Here is an 11,747-nt window from a genome sequence, read left to right as displayed (position 1 = left end):
AACACCTGGAACGCGGTAAAGAAATATATCGAGAACGTACTAGGAAAAAAAAGATAGACCTCCACACAATGCAACAAAGCGAAGCCGCACAGATAGAGAAACAAGAAGACAAGTCTATTGCATGAAAGCTGGCTACAAACATGGTGGACCCATACGTGGGTCCTTTATGGATGCCGTTCTGGGCCCTCCCGAAGTAATATAGAAAGCAGTTCCGGGAATGGTGTCTCCCCAGAAGGAAAGAAGGGATCGTTTTAGTGGCCACACAACTCGACGCAGTCGAAGACGGTCGCTGTAAGTGCGAAGGCATTTTGAACCCTAGCTCACCCACCAAACAAAAAAAAAAAAAAAGCCCTGTGGATTACGGTCACAAAACAAAGTTATTTGTGTCGATGGTTAGTTTTCTCAGCATTTCCAAGCGGAGGTGTATGCCATGTATGTCGATGTGCAGAGATCGATTTCGAAAGACAACTACGATGAAAGAAAATGAGCGTTAGATGCATCGGACAGAGAAGCTGCGGCCTCGCTACTAATAGGATCCGAGCCCTTCCTTGCCATGTTGTCACATGTCATACCATCAAGGAACAGTTTGAAGCGAAGAGTTGAGGCTACGCCATATTAACTGCCAACAAACTATGGGGCTTTGCCATTTTAAGTCCTTATTGAGAGGGTACAACCTAAAGAAATTTAAGCATCCCACGAGCCTCCCTAATGACAAACTAGTTCCCACGACAGTCGGTTCTACGTAACCGGAACGACCCGGATTTATATCCGGCCAAGGACTGTCACTTCAGCAGCCTTCCTCGTATATGCACGGGGTATGTTTATGCTGCTACAACATACAAAGAATGATCTCTGGTATTCTCAGAGATCGTTGCAGATTTCTTTTTGTTTCTTTCAAGTCTAATTATAGTTCTTATAGACCACTTACAGCTAAAATGAGCTTAAATTACTGCAAATAGTTAAATAAATTAATTAAAAAAAAAGAGTTTAGAAATTTATAAAATTCATTCTTTGACATCGAAAAGTCAAGCGGAATAGAACTCGAGATCTTAAGCAATTTAAGATGAAATGAGTAGGTCTTGCGTAGAGATCGAGTAGGGATATGAAAGTGAATGCTTCGTAATAGGGATGAACAATCAATTTCTGTTTTAATAACTTAGCCCTGCCATAAGTTCTGTTACAAGTTAAGTCCATTATAGATGTGAAATTATAATACTTTTTTTAATAAAGTTAGTTTTATTAAATCAAGTAAATATTAAAAATATGGATCTTCCAGCAAGATTCCACCCCAGCCCATAAGGCGAAAACCATCCAGCAGTGGCTAAAAACCAGTAGTCCTGGGATTGTAGCCGCAGAAGATTGGAAGTCCAAATTTGGATCCATTGAACTACAGTTTGTGCTCAGAATTGGACAGCCTCACATTTGACATTTTAATACACACAAAACACAAGCGTGCTGCTCCTCACAACATATCGCTCTAAATGTTTTGTGACTGTGTTGCTTTCAAAGCCTCCCGACCGAAGGTATGAATTGAAATTTTTTATTGCCTTTATAAATTATTTATACACAGTGTTAACGTTGTTGGAAAACTAAAGAAATGATGACAAATAGTTTTGACAATTTCTGTTCAGCTACTCAAATTGTTCAAAAGCTGGAAAATTTCAAACCAGCAATTCAGTAGTTGAGCAGTGAACGAGTTTCGAGTAAGCATCGAGCTACTCACATTGCTCGACGATACCCGAGTATCTGCAGCACTAGCATGAACGCCGCATTCGAAATACAAAAATTGGTTGCACTGCTGGCAATACTGGTTCGTGGCCTCGCTGTCAGAGTGATGTTGTCAAAATACAACGAGTTTAATTTCTTCGAGCATCAGCTGTCAGATTTTAACAATTTTTTGTAGCGACGAGGAAAATTGCCGCTGTTGTTGCAGACTATCCGAAAATTTGTGCATTTCTGTTTTGCAAATTTGGTGATTTGAGGTAAACCAATAATAATTTATGATTAAAGTGCAGTTTTATTAACTTTAAACTGTAAAATATGTAAGTGATTTGTGGAAGTCACACTCGATGTGGCGTATGCCATGTAGTAAACGTGTATATGTATTAATGTCGCAAAATCGCCAGCATGCATTTATTTGTATTTTGTCAAATATAGTTAAATTGGAGGATCCCTGTCCGCTGTCATCTCCAATATGTCTGCAGCCGATGAATTTGAGGAACCAGCACCTGCGCCCACCTATAATTGCAAACGGTGTAAAAAGGTAAAAATGCGTATGCAAATATGTGAACTATTATTTTTAACGTACAAATATTGTTTCCATTTTGTTTTTGTATTCGATTGTATTTTGTCAACATAGACATTTACTTGCAAACGAGATCAACTACTACACAAAAAGGAAGTACATTTTCAAGCAAAATCATCTTATGAGTGCAAATTGTGCTCGAAATTCTTCTGCAACAGTGGCAATTTAGAACGTCACATGAAGGTTCACAACGATGTGCGTCCATTTGTGTGTCATATTTGTGAGAAGGCATTTGCACAAGCCGTTAATTTACAACGCCATTTCTCGGTGCACAATGGAGAGCGACCATACCAATGCAGTTTTTGTACCAAATCGTTTACTCAACAAAGTAACATGCATCGCCATCAACTAACTCATACTGGTGAGAAACCATTCCGTTGTAAGCGATGCGGTCGGTATTTCTCTCAGCGCGTCAATCTTAAGAAACACATAATGGGCCATCTAAACGCGAAACCTTACTCCTGTGGTATCTGTCAGAAATCCTTTATACAACTTAGTAATTTCAAAAAGCATCTGCAATCTCATGTTAGAGACGGAATCGAAGTGGATGTGGCAGCTACTGTTGCCGCTGCAACTGCTGCAGCTCGTCAAAATATTGATCTTGCATCTCAGCCAGTGTAAGTAAAACGTTTTGTAATAGAAATGGTGACTATATGATTTTGTTTTTATCCTGAAGGGCTTTTGAATGCGCTATTTGCCGCAGCATTTATGATAATTTTGCTGATTTTGAAATGCATGAAAGTGCATGCACTGGAGCTGTACAACCGAAAGTGGAAGCTCTGGAACCAAATAACTCTGTTGAAATGTTTGCTCCAATGAAATTTGAGGTTTCTCATCTGGACACTCATGAAATAATTATTGAGACTACCCGATAAAACTACTGAATTAAAAAGAACATGTTTGATGAAACATAAATTTAAAATACACCTAAAAATAAAATAATAGCATACGAGTGCGCACTTACAAAAGATTACTGACACTTTGCAGAACGCTATTTGCATTTATATACATAGTAATTCATACGATACTGCAAGGAAGGTTCAGGGCATAGGTAGACAAAGGCTATTCTTAGCTCTATGTTAGCATCTACTATTCTAAATGGATGGATAGATGGGATTTGGATACAACATTTCAGAAAGTTAGGATTAGTAGAAACAAGTACCTGCCGTTTTTGTGACTTGGACGATGAGGATGAGCCAGATCACATGCTCTGTGAATGTGTAGTTCTAGCGCTGATATGGAACAAAAAGCTTGAGGAAATGCTCGGTCACGCGGTCAGCCACCACGTCAGAGGTTGCATTGCACTAGAAATTAGTTGTGTAGTGCAGTAGTAGAATGTAGCAGTGCGTGATGTGGTAGTGCTCACTTTTAAATTGTTTTTGTACCAGAGGTAGTCCCAAATAACGATATAGTAAATGTATCGGCCGCCCTAGCCGATTGGGTTGGTGCGTGACTACCATTCGGAAAATTCAGAGAGCATAGAGGTTCGAATTTCGGCGAAACACCAAAATGAAGAAAAACATTTTTCTAATAGCGGTCGCCCCTCGGCAGGCAATGATAAACATCCGAGTGTATTTCTACCATGAAAAAGCTCCTCCTAAAAAATATTTTAAGTGCGGAGTCGGTTTAAGCATCAACATCAAGATGTACGCCACAAATAGTAGAAGGAGCTCGACTAGACACCCAATAAAGAGTGTACCCGCCAATTATATGTATACATCTAAATATATGTATCTTTATATACGACTATATATATACAACCGTTGAAAAATACTGCAGAACGATACCCGATTCTCTCCATTTTGTCTAAGAAAAACATAAATATTTTTACTTCATGCACAAAAGTTAATACAATACGAAATTTCTTTGAGAAAAATACTTAAGAACGAAGAAAAATAGTAGAAAAATCATTAAAAATACAAGCGGGAGGGAAGGGTATACATTAATATTTTGTTGACTGGTGCACAGCGCCTTTGCATTGACATTGACATTATTAAACCTCTGCTGACTTGACCTTTTCAAATAACTGATCCAAATTTGTGATATTCTGCGTACAAGTGCATTTTTCAAGTCGTTGATGTCCAATCCAGAACAATGATCAAATTGTCTGCGAAAGCTTCCTTATGATTGGTGAGACAAACTTGGGGTCTAATGCTGCACGTTTTGGCCACCGCACGTACTTCCTACCATCTGGAGCAACTATTTATTTTCGTTTCATCGCTGCATAAAATATAATTCCGCTGATTTTGAGTCCAGGATATGTGCGCTGGAACAAACTCAATTCGGCGTTGTCGCTGCGATGCTGTTACCAATGACTTTTTCCGTACCAGTATTGCATCGCAACTGTTCTTTCATTATTGGCTTTTCCAGGTGAACAAAAATTTCTCGATCGATGTCAGCGGTACTCTTTCTGAGATCCTTTTTTGGACTATCAATGTGGCTAGTAGGCTTTCGCGCTTCCTTTTTTCTGGCAACGTTTTCTGTTATTTCATACTCAGAAAAATATTCCAAAGCATTAAAAACCATCGTTTTCGAAACGTTTAAATGTGTTGAAATATCATTGTCTTTTGCAACTCAGTGATTGCTTTTCGAAGAGTTGGGATGAAATTTTTCTTTCGCCATTATTGAATCGATTCAACTGTAGGAGTACTCCAGATGCTTTATTTTTTATTTATTTATCTGTTACAATGTAAAACAGAAAACAATTCACAAAATGTTGAACGAAAACCGAATCGTTTTTAACCCTCCATTGGACACCTTTTTTTAAAACCTTCGGTTGGGCATCCGGCTCTGGCATTTTTTCGCCCCGTTCGGGGATCCGTTTTAAAAGGTTATATCCATAAATTGAGAGAAAATTTAATTTTAGGAAGTTACCTGGAAACTCAAGCCGTTAGCAATAATACAAATATGTCAAATTCAATTCAGAAATATGTTAAAAATGAAAGAGCCAATCTGGCCAGACCCGGGTGCCCAATGGAGGGTTAAGTATATTCCTCACAAAAATAACAGTACTCGTACTAAAACGCAAAAAATCAATAGGAGCTCTTTAGGAGAAATAGATAAATGGACGTATTTCAATGAATGTGATCACAGAAAATATATTTAAACGCAAAAAGTACCGTTGTTGGACAACTTGCTGCCAATTTGAAGGTAATTACATCTCTTATAGAAACGTAAGAAAGGTATTAAACAACATTTGACCATCCGAAGCAAAATTGTGAGACTAGTTTTGGCTGCCAAGTCACATGTAAACTTCTAATTACTGGTTGATCTGAAATTTTCTTATATTTTGAACACAATCTCAGTTTTTCCGATCTCTGTTGTAAATCAGCCGGTGTCTTATCCCTTATTACAGCAGAAAATCGGCTGATACCTTCAAATTCTCTTATAGTGCTCACACTCACCAACGTAAACGTACGGCCGTGTCAACGGACACGATGCTACCAATGAGAGCCTCATGTGAATGAATTCTCACCATCGTTCCGTTCCGTAGTATCGTAGATCGTTGACGTGGGATTTTGGATTGTTTCCGTAGAAATGTATCAGCTTATTGCTCTCTCACCACACAGTGTTGCCAAACAGTACATTCGAAATCATTTACAAAATAAGCTTAGAACTATTTTAATTTTTATCAATATAACTGAAAACAATGTTGAGTATTATTAATTACACAGGTCAACAACGTTTTGTTCTAGGAAAGTGTAGGGTCATTTTCGAAGTAATTTTTTGCGTAGAATCCGACTCCGGGGCTTAAATTGCTCTATCACGTCAGGATTTTGAGATATCCTAACCTAAAAGTGCAAAAACGCTGTTTTTGCCCATTTTTGAGGTTATGTAGCTACGCAGATTTTGCTCTTCATAAAAAAGTAAACATAGTATTTTAAAGTATAAGTCTCCCTCTTTTAAATGCCGTTGAGTTTGCTTAAATATCTTTATTTTTCACTGAGATATCGCATTTTGAAGTTTCCATGTTTGTGAATTTTTCGATATTCGAAAATCCATTGAGATAATATGAGACGTGATACGGTCGATTACATAGTCGAAAAAATCACAAACATGGAGACTTCAAAATGCGATATCTCAGTGAAAAATTAAGATGTTTGAGCAAACTCAACGGCATTTAAAAGAGGAAGACTTATAATTTAAAATACCACGTCTACTTTTTTATGAAGAGCAAAATCTTTGTAGCTACATAACCTCAAAAATTGGCAAAAACAGCGTTTTTTGCACTTTTAGGTTAGGATATCTCAAAGTCCTGACGTGATAGAGCAATTTAAACCCCGGATTCGGACTCTACGCAAAAAAATACTTCGGAAATGACACTACACTTTTATAGAACATTCCGAACCCATTTTTTTGCAGACCTGTGTTATAGATAAATAAACTATTTGCATTTGTCGGTTTTTGGCTTTGGTTTATTAAACAATGAAAAATTTTAACTGATAACGCGGAAGTGCACAAAACTGTATATGCAAATATATCAATGACAACATTGAGTCGATACAACGAAACACAAACACACACAATCCTATGAAAATATGAAGGAAAGCAGCAGTTTTCTACGAGCACAAGTGTTGCTCAATTTTGTGTTATCCAAGGGTGACGGAAAGCGACTACGATACGTTGGTGAGTGTGAGCACCATAAAAGCCGATTAACGGTTTGATGTTGGCCACACCTTTGCATTCTGGCAAAATTGAGAGTCAAGAGAGAAAATTGCCAAAAAACTGAGAGTATTTTCACAAGCTGTTCTTGAATCGAATTTTTCACTAATAAAAATCATTTGCCATAGGTAGTGCGACGCATTATCCTTAAATTTTTAGATAAAATTAGTTTACAACCCTGTGCCACTTTGATCAACACAAGAACACCCTTTTGCGTTTTGACGATCAGCTGCTTTTGACGTTTAGTCTTCGCCTTGTATACAATATTTCGGCAGTTTTGAGTATTTATCGCAAACCGTAGATTTACAATAAAAAATGACAAAAGTGGAGAATGGTGGAAAATCGGATGGGAAATCCGCCAAATCTGAAAAGGAGAGATCCAACAAACGCTCCCACAAGAAGGAGAAACCGAAGCCCCAAACAAAAGTAAGCTATCTCTGCTTTTAAGGACGCCTTATGCTTGCGTATGTGTCCAATACGTATGCAAATTTTATTTTGTTTTTAATGTTGCAGATAGTTATTCGACATTTGCCACCAACCATGACTGAAGAGGAGTTTCTTAAGCAGATTGATCCTCTGCCACCACATGACTTTTACTATTTCGCAGCAGCTGATTGGTCTCTGGGATACGATGCTACTTGTCGAGCCTATATAACAATGAAAAACTACGACGATGTTTTTTTATTTAGAGATCGTTTTGATGGCTATGTGTTTGTAGACTCCAAAGGTGCTGAATACCCAGCTATTGTTGAATTTGCGCCTTTCCAGGGACAAGTTAAGAATAAATCACGCCGCGTGGACAATAAAGTAAACACTATTGAACAAGAGTCCCACTATCAGCAATTCTTGACCAAGCTCGAGGAAGATAGGGAAGCTGCTAAAGGTGGAGAATGTAAACTAGAATTCAGTTTGGATCGGAAGAAAGAGGAAAAAATTACTTCAACGCCGTTGTTACAGTATTTAGCTAATAAAAAGGAGAAGCGGCGCGAAGAGGCCAAAAAACGGCAAGAGGAAAAACGTCGTTTACGTGAAGAAGATAAGGAGAAACGAAAACAGGCACAGCCGCAGGTTACGAAAATAATTTCCAATCAAGAAGGTGGTGGCGGAGGTGGAAAAGGTAGTAACAAGTCGGGAGGTGGTAAGGAAAATATTGCGGGCGAAAAAAATAACCAACAACAGCCGGCGGAGGAGGGTAAAAGCTCACGTTCCCAGCGACGGGCTGAGCGCAATCAACGGAGGCGTGAAGAATTTGAACGCAAACGCCAAGAGCGAGAACAACGAGACAAAGGCACTGAAGGCAAAACAAAAATGGAGAACGAAGGTGAGCCGAATGCTGTCGGCGAGAAGAAAGTAAAAGAGCAACCACAGCAGGCAAATAAGCCCGATGATGGAAAACAAAATCAGCGTAAAGAGGGCGGAAAGCGTTACAGTGAACGTCGGGAACGCGAGAGAAACCGGAACCGCAAAGATAAAGAAAAGGAGAAAGAAAAATCAAAGGATGTGATAGTGGAAAAAGAACCAATCAAAACTGAAGGCTCAGCTTCAGAAGCCATTAAGGCCGCAGCAGCAGCTGCTGTTGGTGGAGAAGCGATCGTCAGTGAGTCTGTAATGAATTTCATACGAAGTGTGGCCACCGCCAAAGAGTTCGTTCCTATGCACAAACAACAAGAAAGGGAAGGTCTACAAAATAAGTCGTCTGATGAAGCTATGCCCCAAATAAACGATGAAAAAGATGTTGAGAGCAAACCCTTGCCAGACGAGCAAAAGAAAAGTGATTCCGCGATCGAAGAGGACGCACACACACAAAAACAACGTGCTGCAGAAGAGCAACGTCGCATTAGGAATAAGGTATAACATTTTTATTAAATCAAATATTTCATACATAACATGTAATATTTCCAAGGATCGACCCTCGATTGCTATCTATCAACCAAAAGCGCGATTGCGTATATCTGAGGAGCGCGATCCCAGTGCTTCGCAACTGCAGAGCAGTAGTAAAAGCGACACACGCAGCAATCCTACTTCAGATTGCGAAAGTGTAAAAAAGGAAGAAACGCAAAGGAAAAAAGTTTCTCGATATTCCGAGCGTCGCGCAGAGCGACGCAATAACAAAGATAAACAGAAACTTTCTGTAGATCCCATGGAATCGGAAGTAAAAAAAGATGCTGTTGAAGAGCCGAAGCTCGATGTAGATGAAAGTGTGTCACATTTAAATATTAGTAATCGAGATGAACAGCAGTCTGACAAAGGAGCTGAATTATAAATCAACCGAGAATTTGTGAATAAAATTATTAATGCATTAATTCATTTGAACTTCGTTTATGATTTCATTGCATTAACTCAATACAGAAATACCGCAACAAATCGAATTTTTAACAGATTTTGATGTATAATCTTGAAATACACTTTTACTAAAAAAATGATTGCATTTCTATGAAAACCAAGAGCTTTATATGGATTGAAAAAAAGCTCGAACCAAACTTATCCCTGTTCTGGGTTAATCTGTATTCAGCTTTTGCCTTCTGTAAAGTAATAAAAATGTAAATTGGGATCTTTCTATACTAAGATGAGAATATGTATAGGGGTTTTCAGTAAGAGCGCTTCAACTTTTGAACTTTTTTGAATAAAACACAAACGGTTTGACTTTTTTAACTAATTTTTTTTTTATTATCGAGCTTGAACATATACATTTAAGTATGAAATTCGATTTCTTTTGCATGACCAACGCGTGCACGTTTTACGAAGTCCAATCGTTGAACCCAATTTTCACTCCACTTCCACTCTTTTGAATAAATCGGCCGAAATTCCAGCAATTTCGCGTTCAATATTGGCTCTGAGCTCACAAATCGTCGCCGGCTTGTTACTGTAGACCAATGACTTCACATAACCCCAAAACGGGACGGCTTGTTAAATGGACCGTAAAACGGCCGTAATGCTCTTAAATCGTTGCTCAAGTGTGTAGCGTTCCATGATGAAATGTGTAATAATGAAGTTTACAAATGACAAGCGAAAAATAAAAAATATTGCTCGTTCGCCCTCCCTATCGGAAAAAAGTTGAAGCGCACTTATTGAATAACCCTATACTTGCACATTAAATGGACTTCACTGAAAACAATTATTTTGCATTGAACTTTAGAAAGCTTTAAGGGGGTAGTATGGTTAATTCGGTGTAGAACAAGCATATTTTTCGAAATTTTTTTTGTCGACACAGTTGATTTATTCAAAATTTTAAAATTACTTCATTATAAAGCCATATTTAAATAATATTGTGTGAAATTTTCATTGATTTTTATGAAGAAATGAATTGGTGGCAGCGAATCTTCGCGGACGTCTCATAAAAAAGTTTTATTGCGGTGTCCCTCAGAACTCATTACTGGATCAACTAAAATCAAAAAACCAAATTGATTTCATCAGCTAATAAAGTTTCGCAGGTAACAACGCCGAATTTTTTTTTTTTTTTTAATTTTTTAAAGCGCTTTGAAGTCAAAACACCGATTTTTCATAAAAAAAACTTGAAAACTTTGTTGTTTTAAAATATGACAAAATTTAAAAAAAAAAAACTCGACGTCATTACCTCGTGAATAAAGTAAAGAAACAAAAAAACCAAATTTGAAAAGAATCGGTGCAGTAGATATGAATCTACAGTGGACACCGACCGTAAAAAAGGCAAGTGTGAGAAAAACGCGTTTAAAGATTTGTGAAGCGTGAAATCCGGTTGGAGAGGTAGATACTTAATCCTTTGTGTCTTTGTCAATTTTACTCTAATGCACTTCAAACTTTCACACAATAATCTTAAGATGTTATAGAATAATTTAAAAAAAAAAAAAAAAATGAAAAATAAAATACCATACTACCCCCTTAAAACTCATAGCATAATTTAAAAATCTATACTCATAATATAAACGAATCCACTTTTCCAAATATCGTCAGTCGCTCCATTAGAATTTTTCGTAATAAAAAAAAAACTTGAAAACATTCAATAATCCTTATAACTTAGAAATAATATTAATAGTGAAAATTAAAAATGTTTCTTTACTTTCTTATATTGCTGTAGCAGGGACCAGGTTTACTCGATGGTGCACAATTAAAAAAAAACTGTCATACTCGTATACATAGTAAATTTATTAAAAATGACACTTAAATTAATCTTTGACAATCGCAGCTGGCCACTTAAGGGGTCCCGGTGGCCTAGAATTTTCAAAAAACTGATTTTGTTTCGAAAGAATAGGCTTTTAAGAATATACTGTTAAATTTTTGGAAGGATATTCACAGTATTTTCGATTCTACAGCCGTTTTAGCAGGCAGAGTCAGATTCGTCACGCATCCACTTTCAAAACTTTAAATTCAATTATCTCAAAACTACTTCGGGTTGATTTAAAAAAAAAAAACAAAAAAAAACTATTCAACCGAATCGTCTGAAATTTTGAATAATATGTCAATGGCTATCGCCCGTATTCGAATCATATTATTATTTCAATTATTTCGTTTTTTTTTTTATTAAAAAAGAGGTTGTCTGTAAAGTCGGTTTACTGACGATAGTTTAACGTGACAACGTCGTAAGAAAATACTGATGGAATAGTTGCATTTTTCTAAAGAAAATTTTAATTTTTTTTGTTTGATATATATTTTGTATGGATATAGAGGAGGAGGTAAATGGAATTGCAATGGAATAGGTCAAATTACATTTACACAAACGTGAAAAATGACGAAACATTTATAAAATTCATGAAAGATATGTTCAATTTCGATTGTGCATCAGGCGTTAATAAGTCAACAACAC

At 37.1% G+C, this 11,747-nt stretch overlaps 2 protein-coding genes across 2 annotated transcripts; both read left to right on the top strand.

The window, feature by feature from the left end:
- Positions 1 to 1,849: 1,849 nt before the first annotated feature.
- Positions 1,850 to 3,288, top strand: LOC129244571 (zinc finger protein 239). The gene is made up of 4 exons (XM_054882274.1): positions 1,850 to 1,982; positions 2,158 to 2,263; positions 2,360 to 2,922; positions 2,982 to 3,288. The coding sequence occupies exons 2-4, from the start codon at positions 2,195 to 2,197 to the stop codon at positions 3,178 to 3,180; spliced, it is 831 nt and encodes a 276-aa protein (XP_054738249.1). The 5' UTR covers positions 1,850 to 1,982; positions 2,158 to 2,194; the 3' UTR covers positions 3,181 to 3,288.
- Positions 3,289 to 7,199: 3,911 nt separating this feature from the next.
- LOC129245845 (regulator of nonsense transcripts 3B) lies at positions 7,200 to 9,274 on the top strand. Its single transcript, XM_054884267.1, has 3 exons — positions 7,200 to 7,393; positions 7,481 to 8,815; positions 8,871 to 9,274. Exons 1-3 carry the CDS (start codon positions 7,283 to 7,285, stop codon positions 9,228 to 9,230), a joined length of 1,806 nt encoding a protein of 601 aa, XP_054740242.1. The 5' UTR covers positions 7,200 to 7,282; the 3' UTR covers positions 9,231 to 9,274.
- Positions 9,275 to 11,747: the final 2,473 nt, after the last annotated feature.

Source organism: Anastrepha obliqua, chromosome 4 (genome assembly GCF_027943255.1).
Source record: "Anastrepha obliqua isolate idAnaObli1 chromosome 4, idAnaObli1_1.0, whole genome shotgun sequence".
Lineage (NCBI taxonomy): Eukaryota > Metazoa > Arthropoda > Insecta > Diptera > Tephritidae > Anastrepha > Anastrepha obliqua.
This window is presented reverse-complemented; position numbering and strand designations above follow the sequence as displayed.

Bases quoted from the DNA above. Each gene is read 5' to 3' on its own strand.
- LOC129244571 (XM_054882274.1), top strand. From the start codon at position 2,195: ATGTCTGCAGCCGATGAATTTGAGGAACCAGCACCTGCGCCCACCTAT. The intron at 2,264-2,359 runs GTAAAAATGCGT...TTGTCAACATAG, and splicing joins ATTGCAAACGGTGTAAAAAG to ACATTTACTTGCAAACGAGA. The intron at 2,923-2,981 runs GTAAGTAAAACG...TTTATCCTGAAG, and splicing joins GATCTTGCATCTCAGCCAGT to GGCTTTTGAATGCGCTATTT.
- LOC129245845 (XM_054884267.1), top strand. From the start codon at position 7,283: ATGACAAAAGTGGAGAATGGTGGAAAATCGGATGGGAAATCCGCCAAA. The intron at 7,394-7,480 runs GTAAGCTATCTC...TTAATGTTGCAG, and splicing joins AACCGAAGCCCCAAACAAAA to ATAGTTATTCGACATTTGCC. The intron at 8,816-8,870 runs GTATAACATTTT...AATATTTCCAAG, and splicing joins AACGTCGCATTAGGAATAAG to GATCGACCCTCGATTGCTAT.